This window comes from Oncorhynchus tshawytscha, linkage group LG03 (genome assembly GCF_018296145.1).
Source record: "Oncorhynchus tshawytscha isolate Ot180627B linkage group LG03, Otsh_v2.0, whole genome shotgun sequence".
In the NCBI taxonomy this organism is placed as follows: Eukaryota; Metazoa; Chordata; class Actinopteri; order Salmoniformes; family Salmonidae; genus Oncorhynchus; species Oncorhynchus tshawytscha.
The window spans coordinates 53,291,719-53,314,300 of record NC_056431.1 but is presented as its reverse complement, the minus strand read 5'-3'; the positions used below and the strand labels follow the sequence as shown (position 1 = coordinate 53,314,300).

The window sequence follows — 22,582 nt, the reverse complement described above, 5'->3', positions numbered from 1 at the left end:
AGATATAGAGCTTACAGATGATAATTTCATAAGTACAGAAATTGCTTTTGCTGCCCGCACTGCATGATCGAAGAAGAGAAGCTCACTCCAAATGAGTTGTCAAAACCATTCGATTATGAGACGTGGGTGAAATCCAAAGTTCTGATATATATTAATTGTCTATGTCAATGGCTATAACTGGTGGTGGGGTGGTAGAGGCCCAGTTTCCCTTATGGCTCTGCTCAGGTACCTATATACATCATATATACTACCGTTCAAAAGTTTGGGGTCACTTAGGAATGTCCTTGTTTTTGTCCATTTAAAATAACATCAAATTGATGAGAAATACAGTGTAGACATTGTTAATGTTGTAAATGACTATTGTAGCTGGAAACGGCAGATTTTTAATGGAAAATCTTCATAGGCATACAGAGGCCCATTTTATAAGCAACCATTACTCCTGTTCCAATGGCATGTTGTTAGTTAATCCAAGTTGATCATTTTAAAAGGCTAATTGATCATTAGAAACCCCTTTTGCAGTTATGTTAGCACAGTTGGAAACTGTTCTTCTGATTAAAGAAGCATTAAAACTGGCCTTCTTTAGACTAGTTGAGTATCTGGAGCATCAGCATTTGTGGGTTCGATTACAGGCTCAAAATGGCCAGAAACAAAGAACATTCTTCTGAAACTCGTCAGTCTATTCTTGTTCTGAGAAAGGAAAGCTATTCCATGCTAGAAATTGCCAAGAAACTGAAGATCTCATACAATGCTGTGTACTACTCCCTTCACAGAACAGCGCAAACTGTCTCTAACCAGAATAGAAAGAGGAGTGGGAGGCCCCGGTGCACAACTGAGCAAGAGGACAAGTACATTAGGGTGTCTAGTTTGAGAAGCAGATGCCTCACAAGTCCTCAACTGGCAGCTTCATTAAATAGTACCTGCAAAACACCAGTCTCAACGTCAACAGTGAAGAGGCGACTCCGGGATGCTGGCCTTTCTAGGGAGAGTTCCTCTGTCCAGTGCCTGTGTTCTTTTGCCCATCTTAATCTTTGCTTTTTATTGGCCAGTCTGAGATATGGCTTTTACTTTGCAACTCTGCCTAGAAGGCCAGCATCGCGGAGTCGCCTCTTCACTGTTGATGTATTTACTGGTGTTCCAGCTACAATAGTAATTTACAACATTAACAATGTCTACACCCTATTTCTGATCAATTTGATGTTATTTTGATGGACAAGAAAAATCTGCTTTTCTTTAAAAAAAAAAAATACATTTCTAAGTGACCCCAAACTTTTGAATGGTAGTGTACATATCTTATGCACACACACACACACACACACACACACACACACACACACACACACACACACACACACACACACACACACACACACACACACACACACACACAGTCAGTTCAGACAGATCCAGCACAGAGAGGCCCAGCTCATCCATCAGCAGCAGATTTGATTTTAAAATGGAAATTAATTCAACCAAATCGCACTGAATCGTTTGATGCTAAAATGTTTCTTTCCTGCATCATATCGGAGCCCATGTATCTAGATGCATATCAAATCGTCTTCAAACTAGAAAGATGTGCATCCCTAATATGGTGGCTATAGAGCTTAGATGCCTGTAGTTCAATCTTGTCAGTTAAGCTCAGTGTTTTTTTCCTTCCCCTGTTGCAGCAACAAAATAAATATCAGAAGATCAAGAGTGCTACACTAGTGATGCAGTCCTTCATCAGAGGGTGGAAGGTATGTCCATGTCCACATAACAGTCAAACAGTATAAGAAAGCATGTTTTCCTGTGATAACGCTGTAGTAAAGGAATGTTTAAAAACAATGTTTTTTTCTCCAGGCCCGCAACATCTTGCGGCAACTGAAATACGAGAAGAGATGCAAGGAAGCTGTGACTACCATTGCAGCGTACTGGCACGGGACTCAGGTACTGGCTCAAACACAACCTGATTTCAACATAATGATTAGACAATGTAAAGACAAGTATAGAATGATATTGGGAGGAAATGGATGAGCTGCCGATTATGGACATCCACTGCCTTTTGCTTTTGCAAGGTTTATCTGCCATAAAGCCAGGTAAGAAAATACAGTATTATAAGACATGGCTCTGCACAGGTCTCCCAGCTATATTGAGAGCTACACTAGAGCAATTTCACAGCTTTTTCCTTCTGGTCTTCTACTGTCGCTGATCTTACCACCGCTGCTTTTCTCATACTCTTTTTCACTCTCTTCCTCCCCTCTCTCTAATTCTTCCCTCCTAACCTTCACTCTCCTCCCTCCATCCTTCCACCCTCCCGGCCACCACCAGGCTCGGATGGAGCTGCGGCGCCTAAAGACGGAGGCGCGGAATAAGCGTGCCGTGTCTGTCATATGGGCATACTGGCAGGGGACCAAGGTATTTAAGCCGGTTGTCGTGTTTTGCCATCCCAGCTGTCCGTCATACTCCATGTCCCACCCCTCCTCTTGAAACTGACCAATTGAATTGCTCGTCATCGTTCCTCCATTGGTCCACTAGCGTCCCTTACCAGTCTCTGGTGATTGACTCATCTGTTTTATTGTCCCTTCAATAGGTGTCATTTGAGGGATATTGGGTGGCTAACCTTATCCCACTAACATCTATTTAAACGTCTGTTTGCTAGTCCTCTGTTACAGTTATGGAGCCTCCCTTACATTCTCCCTTTAGGAACAACTGCAAGTCCCACAACACAATTCTCCTTTCCATTCCCATGTCTATGTCTGTTGTTTTCTTGATGTTTGTCATTGCATTCCTCTGTAATCTGTTTTTATGAGAGACATGACGGATAGTACATGATAATGGACGTACAGTATCCAATCAGAATGAATATCATGTGTTCACTTTGATGTAATAATTCTGAGGACTGTGCTGAGAATAGACTGTATTCCATGTGCCATTACAGAAACACAAAGAGCAGGGTTAGGGTCATTTCCACTTAAATTCCAGTCAATTCAGGAAGTACACTGAAATTCCAATTCTCTTCAATGCTTTTCAATGAGGAAAATTCGGAATTTAGTTTACTTACTGAATTGATTTGAATTTAAATGGAATTGGCCCAACCCTGCTAGGGATCTTCAGATCATATAGCCTAATGGTCATAGCACATACCACCATTAGCACTTTATGGACTTTTAAAGTGCTATATGTTTTAGAGGCAACATATAATCCTTTAAAACAGTCCATGCACTACATGTCATGTTTTCTGGACATTTAACCACAAGGGATGCAGATCAACTCAGTCCTGCTATCCATTGAAAAACAACCTTTACAACTATTTTGTAACTCTGCATGATCTTATCTAAAGGCTTTTACAGCCACACTCACCAGATAATCGTCAACGATCATGTATTGCCACATGTTGCATGACCAAAGCAGTCGCGTGTGGCTTAATTTATCGACTAATCGTCCCATCTGATTGGTGGATCTAGTCTAGTTTCTTAGACTGGGCAAAGCCCACTGTAACTGGCACTGAATTGGAGTGGTGTCAGTGAGTTATGTGAGCTGTTGTACTAAAACAGACCATGCCAAGTAGTCACAAAGTTTAATGAATATAATCGATCAGATACTATATCGGTTACAATTAATTTCGGTGTACTTCAGGAAAACCTGGACTTTTGTACTAATGTTGCTAGTTCATCAAATCAAGCTTTATTTACACGGCACATTTCAGACATGGAATGCAACACAATGTGTGTCACAGGAAAAACAAATATTTACTACACAACAAACACGAGGTCAAAAAAACAAAATAATATCAAAAATTGAACGACTAAAAGCACCCTAAGGAAAAGCAAAGCTAAAAAGGTGTGTTTTAAGATCCCTTTTACAATGTCCAGTTTTGTCCCCCCTCAGGATCTCTGGCAGGCTGTTCCAGAGGCTAGGGTCATAATAACTAAAGGCTGCCTCCATGCCTCTTGGTTCTAGGCTTTGGGACAGTTAAAAGGCCAGTGCCAGACGTCCTGAGGGGTACAGAACTTAAAAGCATGTCTGACATGTATTGGGGTGCACAATCGTGTATTGATTTAAAAATCAATAAAATAATCTTAACATGAATTCTAAAACTCACAGGCAGCCAGTGCAGAGACTTTAAAACCTGTGTAATGTGTGCTCTCCGTCTGATCTTGGTCAGGATCCGTGCTGCAGCATTCTGTTTGTTTTGCAGTTGACCAATGGCTCTCGTTGACCAATGGCTTTCTTGGGTAGACCAGACAGGAGAGCATTACAGTAGTGAAACCTGCTTGTAATAAAAACGTGGAGAAACGGCCGCACCATGACAATGTTCCTCAGGTAGAAAAAAGCTATTTTGGTCACATTGCTAATGTGTGATTCAAAATTGTGTTCAGAATCTAAAATAACACCTAGGTTTTTGTTTAACCTGTTTTATCTTTATTGACCGTGAATTAAAGCCAGAATTCTCTCTGTGCTTTAGCGCCAACAATAAGTACCTCAGACTTGTCTTGATTTAGCTGGAGGAAGTTGTGAGCCATCCAAGTATTTAAATCACTAATACAGTCTAATGTATTGTGGCGCTAACATCCTCTGGTCACAGAGAAATATAAAGTTGTGTATTGTCTGTGTAGCAGGGAATGTCAATGCTGTGCTTTCTGATAACGCTGCCAAGGGTTAATGTATATAAACTGAACAGTACCGGACCCAAAATTGAACCTTGTAAAATGCCATGTGCTATGTATTTTCTCTGAATTATGTTCACCAAGGGTGACAAACTCTTGACCGGTTAAATAGGTCCTAAACCAATTTAGAACTTGACTGGAGAAGCCAACCCACCTGTCCAGAAGGACATCATTTTCAACAGGGTTGAATGCAGCACTTAAATCCAAGAGCACAAGGAGAGCTGTTTGACATCTGTGGTGGCTCATTTACCACTTTAACTAAGGCAGTCTCTGTGCTGTGGTGGGCACAAAAAACAGATTGCAATTTTTTAATAATGTAGTTGGATTTTGAAAAAATGATTTATCTGTTTGAAAACCAATTTCTCCATTTTGCTTAAGAATGGAAGGTTGGAGATTGGCTGAAAATTGCTGAGAGCTGAAGAATCTAGACTATTTTTCTTCAGAAGAGGTTTTACCGTAGCAGTTTTTAGTGCAGTGGGGGATGTGCCAATGGACAGGGAGTGATTAACAATAGCTTGTACTTCTTCAGATATGCAATTAAATGTGGATTTGAAGAATGTGGTGGTGGTGGTGGGATAGAATCCAGAAGGCAGGTAGAAGGCCTTAAGTTGTGATATCACTTTCCTGAGCATGTCAGTATGTGTCAAACAGGGAAAATAATCCGTAGTGCCTTTGTGGTAGGCTAGGAAACATATCATCAAACTTCTCATCAGGTCTTGCTTGACTGATACCCAGCCTAATGTTTATCTTATCTCTGAAATATGCCGCATATTCGTCACATTTAGTTAGGTTTGCAGGGGTAGGATTTATCAGGCCATCAATGGTCGAAGAGCACTCTCAAGCTATTCTAATTACAAGTGATCACTCAGTCATAAGCTCCAAATGGTAGCTAATGTTTCCTCCATTGTCTTAATCTTTTCATCTTTATGCTACTTCAGTGCCGGGTAGGCTACACACAGGGCAGTTCGTCTGCTTCTTATTTATACCAACACCTATCCCAATGGGTATATTCCTCCCAAAACACACTAAATCCAACCCCACCACTTCCCCAGGCTCGGAGAGAACTGCGGCATCTAAAGGTGGCGGCGCGAGAAAAGCTCGCTGTGTCTGTCATTTGGGCCGGCTGGCAGGGGACCAAGGTATTTGGGAAGAAGCCTGTAAACAATATCCATCCATATCCCGCCGCCCGCCTGCCATTTCTCCATCAGATCCAACCAGACAGATGCCAGACCCCTGCATTAGCTAAACAATAGTCTGGAGAGACTGCGAATGTCTCTAGCTATCCTCCCCATTACCACCACCCATCCCATTTATATTGCATGACAAGGTGCCATACGAACCCCTCATCCAATGTCCCATTGCATGTTAAAACAGAATTGCGGGGTGGTTACTTAGCCTACTGGACTAGAGCAAGACCCCCAAACACCCATGCTGGCTCTCTCAGCCAAGCTAGCTGCTGTTTAGTCTTTAATGGTTTAATGGAAGAGATCTAGAGATAGATGACTGGAGTTCTGATGGCCTTTGGTTCTGGTAGATAATGGACAGGCCTGGGCGCAAGGGCTAAGGGTGGGGGAGGGGAGGGTTGGGGTAAGGGTAAAGATACAGTCACTTAAGCCTCTTTGCCGTGCAGCCTGATGGATTATAGCTGATCCAGACTGACACCGGGAGGGGGGTGAGGAAGGCGGGGGGATGTTGACAGGCACTAGACTGGCATCACACACAGTGTCTGGAACCTTGGATAAACTCTTTGCCTGCCCTACCCCAAACCACCCTCACACTCCGCTATCCTGGCTTTGAGTTCTTCTTACCAAAGGTCAGGATGTTAAGGTGTGTTTCGGTTCCTCCCTGAGGCCCATGCCTCACCTTTTGCAACCTCTATCTGCAGGATGTCTGCTCTCTTTCTTTATTTCTTTCTGCATGCTGTTCTCATCATAAATTGCATGCTATACCTCCTTGCTTGCTGATTCCTTGAGGCTTGCAGCATTTTTTTTTCTCGGTGTGCAGTGCAGTGTATGGAACGTTGGAGAGACCTCCTGATGAACTTGTTACCTTGAGCTTTGTACTTTGCTTTTGGCCAACAGAGCCATGTCTGTTTCAATCAAAAAGACTAGTTGATGTACAGTACATAATCAAACTACAGCATTATTATAATGTCTATTTCATGATAATTGCATTCTTCCCATAGTTGGTTAAATCGTCTTCAGGATCTTGGTAACTAGACAGGGCTCGTGTGACGTGTTTCCTCACACAGGGCAGTGTCTCTTCCTCCATATCAGTCTATTATTCCCTCCTTTCAATCGTTCGTTCCTTCCCTCTCTTTCCTCCCTTCTTCCCAAAAGGCACGCAGGGAGCTGAGGCGCCTGAAGGAGGAGGCCAGGCGTAAGCACGCCGTCGCCATCATTTGGGCCTACTGGCTGGGACTCCAGGTATACCTGCCCACTGCCCAGCCTTCCCTACCCTCCAGCCACCCTTCTAGCCTAACCAGCCACTCCTTTCTACCCTAACCAATCACCCCTTACCCTCTCAGCCACTCCCCGGTCTTTGGTGTTGGAGGGGTAGGCACACTTCACAGAACCAGCATGCAGTCTGCCTCAGCCTATCATAGCTCGGGACCAACCACACAGTGATGACACAGTTCATGCATGTGAGCTCCAGAGTGACTGATTTGATATCTGGAGAGTCCAGTACCAAAGGATATGCCCTCCTACCCTCCCCTCCTGTATCCCTGCAGTGACACACATTACGTTATTAAGATGTACATTACACCTCATTGTACGTCTATCCTGCTCTCTCCATGAGGCCAGCAGGGCTTTAGATAAGCTGGCTATGGTTGGTTATAATTCATTCACAAATGTTCTTTTTTTCTCTTTTTTTTGCTCGTTCTTGAAGACTGCAGCCTCTTAACAGAGAGGTCAAAGGCACTACTGACCCTGACTGACATGGATGGATGTCTGTCTGTCTCTAGCAATTGCTGTATGTCCTGTCTGCATCATGTGCATGATAAGCTGTGTAACCATCAACATGTCTAACCCTCTATAGGTCTTGTTGTCTGATGCTATATCTACTCAATTCACCAGTCCTTTTCTCATGTATTACTGTAGTCTGAGTGGCCCCAATCCTGTCATCACATTAATTGACTGCACAATGTGCATGTCACCTTTGCACATCAGAGCAGCTCTCAGAACCTGTTAAAACCTGTCTACTCCAATCCGTGTGATTTTAAATTGACCACCTCATTATTAATTAACTATGTAACATCTCATTTTCAGAAGAAAACATTTAGGAGAAAGTCCCATTCTGATTTGAGTTGAGTGCTCAACAGATTTTCCCTCCCTTTGTTTGTATGATGTTGCTTGAGTTCATTGTAACTAACCACGTCTGCCTGTTGCTATAGTCATCACCACTGTAATCTCTTCTCTATTGGCCCCATGCCTCAAATCAGATCACTGTGGGGATGGATGATTGACGGCCAGTTGTCTCCTTGGTTACAGGTCCGCCGGGAGTACAGGAAGTTCTTTAGGGCCAACGCTGGCAAGAAGATCTACGACTTCACCATCCAGAGAATCGTAAGTAGAAGCGTGAATGTAGCCTGGTGCCAGATCTATTTATGCGGTCTTGCCGAGTTGGCAAGTCCACACAATCAGATCTGGGACAAGGCTAGAATGAATTAGTCGTGTATCCCTTTAAGCACTGATGGGTAGTGTCCATTTGAATCACTAAGGGATGGTTTCCCGGGCACAGATTAAGCTTAGTCCTAGAGTAAAAATCACATTAAATGGAGAATCTCCGTTGAACATGCTTCTCGGATTAGGCTTAAACTTTGTCCAGGAAACCAGAGTTCTATGTTCCTGAATGTCAACAGTAATCCAAGTCTGAAAGGGAGGTATTGAATATATGCCTGTCTCCCTCTCCCTCCAGATGCAGAAGTACTTCCTTGGTCTGAAGACCACTACAATGTCCCCTATGGACAACAGCTGGCCGGCAAAGCCTTATGGCTTCCTGGAGGGAGCTCACACTCAGCTCAGGAGGATCTTCCACCTCTGGAGGGTTTGTTATGATCTTTGGCTGTTCTTTCAAGCAGGCATCACTGATCTTACAGGTCAACGGGTCAAGTTGTTGTATATGCCACTACCCAGCAGGCACATCTGGTTGCCCGGATGTCATTATTAACAGATTACAGCCTTGTTGTAAACTGGTTGTACTAATGTACAACCAGCTTTGCCCACTGGCTTTATAGTTTATAGTTGAGGGACAAACAAACTTCCCAGGGATTGATGATGTATCTTTTGAATTATCAGTGCAAGAAATACCGGGGCCAGTTCACAGAGGAGAAGAAGGCTGTGTATGAGGAGAAACTTGAGGCCAGTGAGATCTTCAAGGACAAGAAGGCTCTGTACCCCAGCAGGTATAACATATTTCCCTCCTTGATTCACTCATTACATGGTGTTTGATGTGAAGCTAATGTTGCAAGCAAATTTTACTAGCAGCCATTTTAGCTCCTTTTTCCTGAGTATAATCAATGCATTGCTGTGAGTTCCTCTCTGTTGCATCCTTGTGTCCGTTAAAAGCACTATATAAAATGCATTATTATTGTTTAGTGTCAGCCAGCCTTTCAAGGGAGACTATCTGGAGATCCAGAAGAACCCCAAGTACCAGAAGCTGAACAGTGCTATGGAGGAGAAGGTGCTACTGGCTGACTTGGTGAACAAGATCAACAGGGCCAACGGCAAGGCAAGTACCTTTCTCAAAGTGCCTTACCTCAATAAAATCTGTTCATGTAACTGTAATGAAGCCTGAGGGAGTCAACAGTCTAACAGGCCTGAACACAGTTTATATGGACCAAACTCTTCAGTCATAGCTTTATTATTAGAGGATATCTGTAACTATGCTGTACAGTAGTCAAAGGAAAACTAATGTTTTATATTTGACAGATTCAGCCTACCTATGTTTTTATACCACTATCTCCGTATAAATGCTCTGTTTTTGCTATTAATGAGTTTATACATGTATTGGTTGCTTTTATAATTACAATTTTGCCATGTACTTTATAAGTAAATAACTGGTGATTTCTCTACTGTAAAATAGTGTTACCAAATTCTTGGCGTATTAAACCTAGTCTGTCCTTGTTACAGGGGTCACCGAGGCTCTTCCTGCTGACCAAAAGCAACTTTGTCCTGGCTGACCAGAAGACGGGCCAGGTGAAGGCCAGCGTGCCGCTGCCAGACCTCGCTAGCGTGTCGGTCAGCACCCAGAGTGACGGCTTCTTCGCCCTCAAGCTCAAAGAGGTGATGGAGGGGAGGGAGCCCACTCCAGCTCCACTGTGATGCACTTACATATGGACATCATCCAGCGATCGAAAACGCAGTGGCCAAAGCTGGTTGAAATGAATCTGCTTTGCTTGCTGCATAAATCCACTGGTTGCAAACTGGTTCTAATGATGGAATTTCAACCAGTTTAGCCCCGCTGTGTGTCTAATTATATTAGTCATGTCCTGATTCATAACTTTTAGTGTAACGTTAAGGGCTAACCATAGAAAGATTGGGTAGGCATATTTAGATTGAAAAGACTAACACCCCTCTGTGTTTTTTACCCATAGGGCTCTGCTTCAGCTTCCAAAGGTGACTTCCTGCTGAGCAGTGAGCATCTTATAGAGATCATCACCAAACTCCACCGCATAGGGACCACTGCTGCAGACAGGGACCAGATCAACATTGACATCTCAGACGAGTAAGAACCGGAGACACGTCGCCATATTGAATTTATGTTGCAATGCTGCTGTTGTTTCTCTTAGTCAAATCCTGGCCTGGTCCCAGATGTGTTTGTAATGTATTGCCAACTGCCTCTACTCATTGTTATGTTTACAAAAACAGATCTGGGATCAGTGTAATTAAATCCTGTGATGTCAGATGGTTTCTTATCCTACTTCCTCTGTGTCTCTGGCAGGTTCCTGGTGCAGTTCAAGCAGGACAAGGTGTGTGTGAAATTCATCCAGGGGGGGCCTAAGAACGGAAACAGTGCTGCCTGCAAACGCAAGAACAACCGCCTACTGGAGGTGTCTGTGCCATCACCATAGAGATGACAAAGCCTCCTATAATACTTAGTTGTCATGACAGTTCACAATCAGGCCTAAACTCCAGCCCCCGCCCCCCAATGACTGTGCAATTACTCTGCTTTTTGTTTTTTGTTGTTATTTCCTCTATTCAGAATCCTTGCATCACTGTAATATTTAACTGCGCTGACACTTTTGGTAGAGAGTGAAAGACCCATAGCATTGCATGGTGATAGGGTTATAGGAGAGAAAGATGAAGAGAAAAAAAAATATTTTACAAGTTTTAAAAGATGTAGGTGAAAGAAAGAAGTGCTCTCTTGTCAATGGAGCACAAGATATCTCCAGTCAGATGATACTGATTGTTGAGCTTGGGAAAGCTAATATGCAGGCTGTGTGGTGTGGTATCAAGCCATACCCATGTTCAGAGATCTGTAAAGGGCAAAGAAAGAAAGTGCTGACAAGACACACCCCTGCACTAGATTTGGGTCCTCATCGGTTTATCTGTTTAAGCTCTGAAATGGCAACTCAATAGATCAACGATGACCAGAGAGCTTTCAGGATTGCTCTAAAGTTTTCTCTGAAAGTTAAACTATGACTGCACTTGTAATGTTCACCTGGGTGAGTTAAAATTTGAAAAGATAGTGATTAATAGTCAAAATATTATCTGGGTTGTTTTTGTTTTCCTTTGCTGACACCTACACAACTGACTACAGTGGGTGGTCAAGTACAAGAATCAACACTTGTCAAATGTGATTTGCCAAGTGATCGATTGTCAACCACTTAGTATCCTTAACTCCCATGTGCCATTCAGCCGCCCTACTCTGAGGTGCCATGACGTGCTGCATGTATCCATCTGTAGTCATCTAGTCAGCTCTTGGACACTAACAAAAAAACAAAAAGTTGAAGGGTCCCTACTCAGTTTTATAAGTAAATGCCAAAAAAAAAGTTGAAAGGGGGCCTCAATCAACCAGGACCAAGACTTTATTTGAAAACACTGCACACTTTTCTCACTCTCCAGTTGTCCTTAAAGTACTTTACATCTCTAAACTTTACCACAGGAATTGAGATGGACCCCAGGGTTCCCAAGTCTACCTTGACAACTCCCAGATTCAATGCTGATCAGTCTTTTTAGAGCCACAAGGCTGCTTGTTTTCAATGGTCCTCTTGTTTGAAATTGAAGGGAAATGGAACTCTTTGCCTACAACGCTGCCTAGGCTAGGCTACACCATCTCAAGCATCCCTCCACCCTTTGGCATGAGAGTAATAAAATAGTAAGAGGATGCAGCATGGCAACAGACAGAACATAAGATTGAGTCCTACATTCTGTGACTGACATTTCTCAAACGCATGCTGTAGAGAAACACTCACTCACTGACTGTATCATACACATCAACTGTAAATGCTAAAACAGACCCAGCATGGATGGAGTATGTACGGATAAATTATAGTGTCCTCATGCTAGTTCTCTTATTGCTGTGCTGCAGAAATATCTATATATATTTGCCATTGCAATGTGGGCTGTTATATATATTTTTTGTAGCCCCACTCTGGCTAATAATAAATGCAGTGTTTTTCTTGGGATTGTGCGTATGGCCATGTAGTATATTCTTGGGAAGTTTTTTCAGAAATCTAGCAATCACAGCTTCACTGTCTGCTCTGCCTGTGTATGAATGTGATATACTTTACACACACACACACACAAGCCAATGTCACTTCAGTCATTTCTCTATTTGGAAGTATATTTAATGATATTCTTTATCGGGATGTTTTAGTGGGGGGTTTTGTACTGTTGACTTCAAGGTTAAACCAATGGGTTCTCTGGTGGTGGCAATGTGGAGGTGGAAGCTCAGCCAAACTGCTCTAGATCACATACCTATAGATTACTGGTGTACCTTAAAATAAATAACTTTTTTACATGTTTTTGTAATTCCACAGGTGGACTTGAGGAATGATTGTTGTTTTTTCCTTCCACGGGGGAAGATGTTGAACTGAGTCAATGCATGTTTGTGCTTCTCAGTTCTGTACAGTTTGAGATTTCAATGCAGTTTGCTATAACCACCTCTGTTTGTATTTGAAGTAAAATATGAAAATAAACTCAATGATGTATGCATTCTTGTTGTGTGCCTAATGTAACCTGCGCTGCGAGATGGAGAACATGGAAGTGTTTCAGTTCTCAATGTAACAAATTTACAAGTAATGCTTTTCAAATTAAAACAATAAATAAATTGACTACTTTGTGATTTTGTTGGTTTTGAATGCATATGTGCATCAGTTCAGTTTATGATCTCTCAAAACGGATGTTTCCCAGTCAGCATTACCAGCCATCGACCGTTAACCATTGGAGGGGGAATACACAAACGAACATGTTAACTGTATCTTATATCCATCAAACTCAAGTAATACACTCTTTCTGAACTTTCAAGCTTATTCTAGACTCCTGTTATGCATGTATTTTCACATATGTCCATCCACAATGGGCTTACCCTACAGTACTTAAAGTGAACAGTACACTCACTGTAAACTCTACCACCACTTCGTCCATTAGATTAAACTGAGATTACATGTATCACTAGTGTAAAAGGTGAGCTGAGAGGCCTCTCAGCTCTCCTGGTACACAGATAGCAAGGGGTGGGTGGACTAGACCAGGCAGCTACCTAAATGTTTTCCATCACATCTGGAGAGTTGTCCCTGGTTAAATTCTGCGGCTTGGGGAGGCTGCCAGCAGCAGTACCCTGGGAGCAGCCCTTGACAGATATAAATAGCCCACAATTATGGGCTGTCCTGGACCAAGTTCCCATCAGTCGAGTAGTCTTCTGCAGGCTGGGAAACGATGGTGTGGCCTATCCTTCTGTTGAGAAGACAACCAGCCCTCTGTGAGCAGGGCTAATGGCTGACAAAGCGCATTGTGTAGACACATGTAGGCTACATGTGATTGACAGTGGATAAGAAATCAGAGCTCTCAATATAGAAATATAATCTATGAACACCATTGCAATAATTTGATTCATCCTCTTGTGTATATAGTTTGAGTTTGGTGGTATCTAAAATACATTTGGAACTAAATTCCTGCATAATAGTATCACATCAGTGACGCTAATAGACTTATGGGGTCCTCGGGTTTTTCTGGGTTTCAGAGTTAAGCCTCTGGCGCCACCTAGTGGAATTCCAGTTAAGGAACCAGCTGAGATCGGCTACTGGTATTCTGTCTCTCCCTACAGGCGGGAAATATATCCTTATCAAAAAAGTCTGCTAAGTCTATCTGGCGTCGATAGAGAGACGTGCTAGTTCATAAGTAATCATGGCAACACGGTGGGGAATCTGCAGTGCAGGGAAAATCAGCCACGACTTTTCAGTTGCTCTGAGGACCCTACCTCACGACGACCACCAGGTAAACGTTATTTGTGATTGGGAATGAGGGGGAATCCTAAAACACTCGCGCGATTAGGCTACTCGCTTATAAGCAAGGGTGAAGTGTATTTTTGAGAAGACATTTGGTATTATTGCAGAATAATTTAATGAATGTTTTACTCGTTAGTGACATCAGTGAGAAGAAAACATATATTTTTTTGTAAATAACTCCCATGTTTCCATGTTCTGTGGTTGCGTAATTGTCCATTTATTGCATGTTGTGTAAATGTTTGCCGTAATTCTCCTAATACTGGGACAATGAAATATTAATTTATGTTAAGTAAGGCACAATGTGTAATTTCAACAGCCTGACCCTGCCAAATTGAGGAATGTGGTTGAGGAAAAGTTAACATAAATGTTTATGGGATTCAAGTAAGAAATTAAAGGTTATTTTAAAACGCTATTATCACTCTAAATACTATTACCATCTATGACCACTTTGGAAATAAGCGTTTTAAGTGCTATCCCCTAGGAATACATCTTGCTGTATATATTTTTTACAAAATAAATTATATTCAATTTACCTCTAATTGAAACAATTAAAATTGTTATCTTTTTCAGATTGTGGCTGTTGCTGCTCGGAATCTCCATCATGCACAAGAGTTTGCCAAAAAGCACAACATCCCAAGAGTCTATGGGAGCTATGAGGAGCTAGCAAAAGACTCAGAGATAGGTGGGTTCTATCATGAAATCCCTTACCCTGGTACAGATCTGGTTAAAAAATGTTATCTTGACTCATGCTCTTGACAAGAGATACTGTATAGCCAAGGTGTTTGACCATTTCAGGCCACAAATCATCTGTACCCTTGGGATAAAACCTGATAACCAATGTGGTATAGGCTTGTTGCCTTAAATTGACTGGAGCTGTAAACCCATGCTCGAACCCCTATCTTTCTTTGCAGATGTGGTGTATGTGGGAACCATCCACTCTCACCACCTGAGCACAGGTAAGCTCTTCTTGACCTCCCATAAGAACGTGCTCATAGAGAAACCCCTGGCCATGAATCTAAGAGAGGTACTGGAGCTCACCAACACAGCCAAGGAGAATGATGTCTTTCTGATGGAGGTACTGTACAGGGGGACACCTGACACTTTAAACATGGTCATACAAGTTTGCTCTAAAGCTCCTTCTGATCATATACTTCCACATACAGTACATCAACACTGACATATTTATACTGCGGTATGGTTTGTCCTGAATAATATATGTTGGGCTGACATACAGTACCAGTCAAAAGTTTGGACACACCTACTCATTCAAGGATTTTTCTTTATTTTTACTATTTTCTACATTGTAGAATAATAGTGAAGACATCAACACTATGAAATGACACATATGGAATCATGTAGTAACCAAAAACGTGTTAAACAAATGAAAATATATTTGAGATTCTTCAAAGTAGCCACTCTTTGCCTTGATGACAGCTTTGCACAGTCTTGGCATTCTCTCAACCAGCTTCACGAGATAGTCACCTGGAATGGATTTCAATGAACAGGTGTGCCTTGTTAAAAGTGCATTTGTGGAATTTCTTTGGTATACAGAATATAGCCCTAGGTAAAAGACCAAGTCCATATTATGGCAAGAACAGCTTAAATAAGCAAAGAGAAACAACAGTCCATCATTACTTTAAGACATGAAGGTCAGTCAATACGGATCATTTCAAGAATTTTATGAAACTGGATCTCATGAGGACCGCCACAGGAAAGGAAGACCCAGAGTTACCTCTTCTGCAGAGGATAAGTTCATTAGAGTTACCAGCCTCAGACATCGGCAATTAACTGCACCTCAGATTGCAGCCCAAATAAATGCTTCACAGAGTTCAAGTAACAGACACATCTCAACATCAACTGTTCAGAGGAGACTGCGTGAATCAGGCCTTTGTGGTCGAATTGCTGCAAAGCAATCACTACTAAAGGACACCAATAAGAATACAAGACTTTCTGGGACAAGAAACACAAGCAATGGACATTAGACCGGTAGAAATCTGTCCTTTGGTCTGATAAGTTTTGGTTCCAACCGCTGTCTTTGTGAGACACAGAGTACTTGAACGGATGATCTACACATACAGTGCCTTGCGAAAGTATTCGGCCCCCTTGAACTTTGCGACCTTTTGCCACATTTCAGGCTTCAAACATAAAGATATAAAACTGTATTTTTTTGTGAAGAATCAACAACAAGTGGGACACAATCATGAAGTGGAACGACATTTATTGGATATTTCAAACTTTTTTAACAAATCATAAACTGAAAAATTGGGCGTGCAAAATTATTCAGCCCCTTGTGGGACGAATACTTTCGCAAGGCACTGTAATTGGATTATTTTGTTTTCACATTTTGAATCGGAGGTGTTATTGTGCTCCGGACCGTGTTACCCTGTGTTTTGGGTTGGTCAGTGTTTTCCGCCCTGTGTTTTGGGCATGACCATTTTGTGCCGGAATAAAGTGCATTTTTCTGTGAACCTTCTGCTCGCTGTACCTGATTCCTACCTTCCACTCCTAGTCATCCGTGACACTCAACAGGAGTTTGGTGATGCAACAGGACAATGACCCAAAACACAGAAGTAAATCCACAACAGAAGGGCTTCAACAGAAAACAAATACGCCTTCTGGAGTGACCCAGTCAGAGTCCTGACCTCAACCCGATTGAGATGCTGTGGCATGACGTCGAGAGCGGTTCACACCAGACATCCCAAGAATATTGCTGAACTGAAACAGTTTTGTAAAGAGGAATGGTCCAAAATTCCTCCTGACCGTTGTGCACGTCTGATCCGCAACTACAGAAAATGTTTGGTAAAGGTTATTCCTGCCAAAGGACGGTCAACCAGTTATTAAATTCAAGGGTTAACATACTTTTTCCACCCTGCACTAGAGGTCGACTGATTAATTGGCATGGCATGGCCGATTAATTAGGGCCGATTTCAAGTTTTCATAACAACCGGTAATCTTCCTTTTTGGACGCCGATTATGGCCGATTACATTGCAATCCACGAGGAGACTGCGTGGCAGGCTGACCACCTGTTACGCGAATGCAGCATCAAAAGGACCTTGTGGCTTCAAGGAGCCAAGGTAAGTTGCTAGCTAGCATTAAACTTATCTTATAAAAAACAATCAATCTTCACATACACATGGTTGATGATATTACTAGGTTAACTAGCTTGTCCTGCGTTGCATAAAAATGAATGTGGTGCCTGTTAATTTATCATTGAATTACAGGCCTTTTAAACTTCAACAAACGGGTGATGATTTAACAAAAGCGCATTCGCGAAAAAAGCACATTGGTTGCACAAATGTACCTAACCATAAACAACAATGCCTTTCTTAAAATCAATACACAGAAGTATATATTTTTTAAACCTGCAAATTCATTAGCAGGCAATATTAACTAGGGAAACTGTGTCACTTCTCTTGCGTTCAGTGCAAGCAGAGTCAGGGTATATGCAGCAGTTTGGGCCACCTGGTTCATTGCAAACTGTGTGAAGACCATTTCTTCCTCACAAAGACCGTAATTAATTTGCCAGAATTCTACATAATAATGACATAACATTGAAGGTTGTGCAATGTAACAGCAATATTTAGACTTAGGGTTGCCACCCATTCGATAAAATACATAACGGTTCCGTATTTCACTGAAATAATAAATATTTTGTTTTCAAAATTATATTTTCCAGATTTGACCATATTAATGATCAAAGGCTCGTATTTCTATGTGCTTATTATATTATAATCAAGTCTATGATTTGATATTTGATAGAGCAGTCTGACTGAGTGGTGGTAGGCAGCTGCAGGCTCGTAAGCATTCATTCAAACAGCACTTTAATGCGGTGGCCAGCAGCTCTTAGCAATGCTTGAATCATAGCGCTGTTGAATCACAACCTCTTGATGCTACCCATCCCGGATCCAAGCCTATCAACTCCCGAGATTAGGCTGGCAATACTAAAGTGCCTATAAGAACATCCAATAGTTAAAGGTATATGAAATACAAATGGTATAGAGAGAAATGGTCAACGCCTCATAATTCCTATAATAACTGCAACCTAAAACTTCTTAACTGGGAATATTGAAGACTCATGTTAAAAGGAACCACCAGCTTTCATATGTTCTCATGTTCTGAGCAAGGAACTTAAACGTTAGCTTTTTTACATGGCACATATTGCACTTTTACTTTCTTCTCCAAACTGTGTTTTGGCATTATTTAAACATGGCATTATTTAAACCAAATTGAACATGTTTCATTATTTATTTGAGACTAAATTGATTTTATTGATTTTATTGATGATTTTATTGATGTATTATATTAAGTTAAAATAAAAGTGTTCATTGTTCAATCAGTATTGTTGTAATTGTCATTATTACAAATATATATATAAAAATCGTCCGATTATTCGTATCGGCTTTTTTTGGTCCTCCAATAATCGGTATCGGCGTTGAAAAATCTTAATCGGTTGACCTCTACCCTGCACTGTGAATGTTTACGCGGTGTGTTCACTAAAGACATGAAAGCGTATACTTGTTTGTGTGTTATTAGTTTAAGCAGACTGTGTTTGTCTATTGTTGTGACTTAGATTTTATTCTGAAATCAAGGTAATTCCAAAGGGTTCACATACTTTTTCTTTCCACTGTATCTCCGTTATATCTCCCAGGCCATCTGGACTCGTTTCTTCCCTGTGTCTGTAGAGGTGGGCAGGCTGCTGGGCCAGGGTGAGGTGGGAGAGGTCCAGATGGTAAGGGCCGACCTGGGAGCCCCCCTCACACACATCCCTCGCCTGACCCATAGAGAGCTGGGTGGAGGGGCACTACTGGACCTGGGGATCTACTGCCTGCAGTTTGTCTTCATGGTGTTCAATGGGGAGAGACCGGAGTCCATCCAAGCCATGGGATACTGTATTGACACAGGTAATTGTTGGTATTCTGACTTGAGATCCACTTGCTTAACTTACACACCAGAGTTTCCCTTTTCAAGTTTCCAACTGAAATAAATAAATAGTTTTGCTATTTCTAATGCTTTGTATTTGCACCTCCAGGAGTGGATGGAACAGTAGTTTTGGTCTTAAAGTTCTCTGGGAACAGAATGGCTGTGTGCACATGCTCCATCACGATGATGCTGACAAATGATGCTGTTATCACTGGGACCAAGGGGACCATCAAGGTAGGAATTAGCAGATACAGACACACTGAGGAAATACATTATTCTAACAAGTCACAGCCAGAGGAGGGTGGGGGAAGAAGTGCACACTATAGTTATTGATCTAATGATGAAGATTCTGAATAAATTTAACAAGTTTATGATTCATTGAAGAGCTGATTTTTAATGAACATTTCCATGGCCTCCTGAACAACTTCAATAACCTACGTATACTGAACAAAAATATTAACGTGGACAGCTGATGAAACTGTGGGTTTGCACAATTGAAGAATTTCTGCACCAACCGTCAGAAACCGTCTCAGGGAAGCTCATCTGCGTGCTCGTCATCCTCAGCAGGGTCTTGACCTGACTGCAGTTCGGCGTCATAACCGACTTCACTGGGCAACTGATCACCTTCAATGGCCACTGGCACGCTGGACAAGTGTGCTCTTCACGGATGAATCCCGGTGTCATCTGTACTGGGCAGATGGCAGACAGTGTGTACAGCGTTGTGTGGGCGAGAGGTTTTCTGATGTCAACATTGTGAACAGAGTGCCTCATGGTGGCAGTGGGGTTATGGTATGGTCAGGCATAAGCTACAGACAACGAACACAATTGCATTTTATCGATGGCAATTTTAATGCACAGAGATTCCGTGACGAGATCCTGAGGCCCATTGTCGTCCCATTCATCCACCACCATCACCTCATGTTTCAAGCATGATAATGCATGGCCCCATGTCGCAAGGATTTGTACACAATTCCTGGAAGCTGAAAATGTCCCAGTTCTTCCATGACCTGCATACTTTTGTCACCCATTGAGCATGTTTGGGATGCTCTGGCTCAACGTTTACGACAGCGTGTTCCAGTTCCTGCCCATATCCAGCAACATTGCACTGCCATTGAAGAGGAGGGTGACAACATTTCACAGGCCACAATCAACAGCCTGATCAACTCTACGTGAAGGAAATGGTGGTCACACTGGATACTGATTGGGTTTTTGATCCACTCCCCTTCTTTTTTTAGGTATCTGTGACAATCAAATGCATACGTATATGTATTCCGAATCATGTGAAATCCATAGACTAGCACCTAATTAATTCATTTCAATTGACTGATTTCCTTATATGAACTGTAACTCAGAAAACATCTTTGAAATTTTTGCATGCTGCGTTTATATTTTTTTGCTCAGTGTGGTTCATTTGATACGTTTGAGAGTTTATTATTCAGAGTACCACAGTGTTTATCAAAACTTGTTTTTGATTAAGCACACCACCATTTATTAGTATCATCAAACAAGCCTCTCTCTTCAATTCCCTATTGAGATCCACAAAGTGTGACATTAATGGCATATCAATGGCTTCAGAGAAAATATCATATTAGGTGTTGTTTCTATCCTAGGTCCCCAACCACATGTGGTGTCCTACGAGCCTGGAGGTGAATGGAGAGGTGACGCAATACCCTCTCCCTGAGCCTAGCCTTCCCCTCAACTTCATTCACAGTACTGGGCTGCGCTACGAAGCAGAGGAGGTCAGGCAGTGTCTGCTTAAAGGTAGGCTTTACACAAAGCAACTTGAACCATTTAATATTACAACACACCTTACTGAAATCAAAATAGAGTTTGCACCAGAAACAGCCCAAGCCGATAGGGGAAATGGTATGGGAATCTGCAGGTTTGAGACCGACTACATTGCAGTCAGAATTACTCAATTTACAAATCACCTTGCATCCCAAATAACTGGTCATTATGTGATCAAGATTAGCGATTATGCACTTTGCCTTGCTCAAACATGCTGATTGTTTCCATCAGAGCTGAAGGAGAGCTCTGGAATGCCTTGGTCACACTCACACCTTCTCGCCGAAGTCATGGATGAAGCCAGAAGACAAGTGGGAGTGACATATAATCAAGACAGCATCCAATGAGAAATAATGCAACCCAAGTCCCCCTTTCTCAGTCATGGAGACACTCTCTACCGATGCTAGTCAGCAGGTGACTTCGGTCCAATGAATGCTATAGGTTATGCTGTTATGATGGTTAAACTAAGGGGGTGTGCTTGGGGCGGCTCCCTCTGATCTGCCTGGTAATAATGGTCTGTGTCCCAAATGGCACCATATTCCCTTTATGGTGCACCCCAGTGCATGAGTCCTGGTCAAAGTAGTGAACAGGGTGCCATTTGGGATGCAGACATGGTCTCAGGAGGTTTTAATAACTTATGAGGCTAATCGGCCTATGATGTTTATTTCATGAGGACCAACCCATTCATGGTGATTTTTTTTTATGGATATGTGCCAGTTATGTTCAGCTTGCCAGCATCCATCCTATTGAGTTTGCTGTTTTGCTTGTTTGACCTCAAGCGATTGGCCAGTCACTTAGTAGGTAATAGGTTACAACAGAACAGACTACGTGTTACCTTGCTAGTTAGAGAGAACACTGATCTCCAGATTGGAGTTGAGTGCAATACTCCTCATTCTGCTAATGTAACATAGGCTACCACCACTGCAGGGGAGATGATCAGCAGGCCTATTGCTTATTTCCTTATTTTTCTATAATTTTGGAAAGTGACTAATTATGGCCACAACAAGGTCAAGGTCATCCAAGGTCACACAGAGGTTCATAGCAGTCTGGGAGGTTGTGTCGCAGACCGAGTCTCTGTGCCATAGAAATTCAGACATAAAACCAGACATTTATTGAAGTTGTGTATTGATTGCATTGATGAGGACGCTCATTAAATAATTGTAAAGATATCCTCATTAGTTCACCTGTAAAAGAGAGATATGCATGTTTTGTGCTTCTACACCTGCATTGCTTGCTGTTTGGGGTTTTAGGCTGGGTTTCTGTACAGCACAGATATATCAGCTGATGTAAGAAGGGCTATATAAATACATTTGTTTTTTTGTTTTGTTTTTTGTTTAGTCGGAACGTTGGTAATTGGTTTTAGAGCGTGAATGTTAATATAAGGATGTTGTTTTAAAGCGACTACTAATGTAATGAAATGAGATCACCATTTATATGGATAAATAAATGTTTTACAATTAACGTTATTGAAAGAGCTGTTAGTTCCTGGTGCGTCTCCCACAAAGGTGTCAAATGTGCGCTCAGGAGCGGAAGGTTTATCCTGTGACGTGAGTATGGCAAAGTTAGCTAATTCCCGGGGAAGACATGGTTGTATCACTGTGTTATTTATGCTTAAAGAATGGTTTAAACCACTTATTAATGTGTGGATACACAGGCATATTTAAAACCTAAGTTATGTTTTGAATTAGTTCGATTTGTGATTTAATTCAGTTCCCTTTGAATCAGCTGTTGTTTTCTCTAAGGAGAAAAGCATGCACACATTTAAAAACTATATGTTACTTATCC

The 22,582-nt window shown here is 41.9% G+C and overlaps 2 protein-coding genes across 8 annotated transcripts in view; both read left to right on the top strand.

Moving 5' to 3' along the window:
* Window positions 1-12,921, top strand: part of myo1b (myosin IB) — a 138,892-nt gene extending 125,971 nt beyond the window's left edge. For 2 of the 7 annotated variants that reach the window (XM_024407347.2, XM_042319666.1), the window contains exons 21-31: window positions 1,665-1,733; window positions 1,837-1,923; window positions 2,305-2,391; window positions 6,983-7,069; window positions 8,135-8,209; window positions 8,562-8,690; window positions 8,942-9,048; window positions 9,242-9,374; window positions 9,776-9,928; window positions 10,240-10,370; window positions 10,587-12,921. In XM_024407347.2, the coding sequence (XP_024263115.1) occupies window positions 1,665-1,733; window positions 1,837-1,923; window positions 2,305-2,391; window positions 6,983-7,069; window positions 8,135-8,209; window positions 8,562-8,690; window positions 8,942-9,048; window positions 9,242-9,374; window positions 9,776-9,928; window positions 10,240-10,370; window positions 10,587-10,716 (1,188 nt within the window). In that variant the 3' untranslated portion in view covers window positions 10,717-12,921. The remainder of the gene's footprint in view (window positions 1-1,664; window positions 1,734-1,836; window positions 1,924-2,304; window positions 2,392-6,982; window positions 7,070-8,134; window positions 8,210-8,561; window positions 8,691-8,941; window positions 9,049-9,241; window positions 9,375-9,775; window positions 9,929-10,239; window positions 10,371-10,586) is intronic. The other 5 variants (XM_024407367.2, XM_042319669.1, XM_024407379.2 and 2 more) reach the window with 3 other exon arrangements.
* A 962-nt stretch (window positions 12,922-13,883) lies between these two features.
* LOC112238788 (trans-1,2-dihydrobenzene-1,2-diol dehydrogenase) lies at window positions 13,884-22,263 on the top strand. Its single transcript, XM_024407325.2, has 7 exons — window positions 13,884-14,080; window positions 14,662-14,773; window positions 15,003-15,166; window positions 18,741-18,993; window positions 19,122-19,246; window positions 20,623-20,773; window positions 21,032-22,263. The coding sequence occupies exons 1-7, from the start codon at window positions 13,991-13,993 to the stop codon at window positions 21,142-21,144; spliced, it is 1,008 nt and encodes a 335-aa protein (XP_024263093.1). The 5' UTR covers window positions 13,884-13,990; the 3' UTR covers window positions 21,145-22,263.
* The last annotated feature ends 319 nt before the right edge of the window (window positions 22,264-22,582 follow it).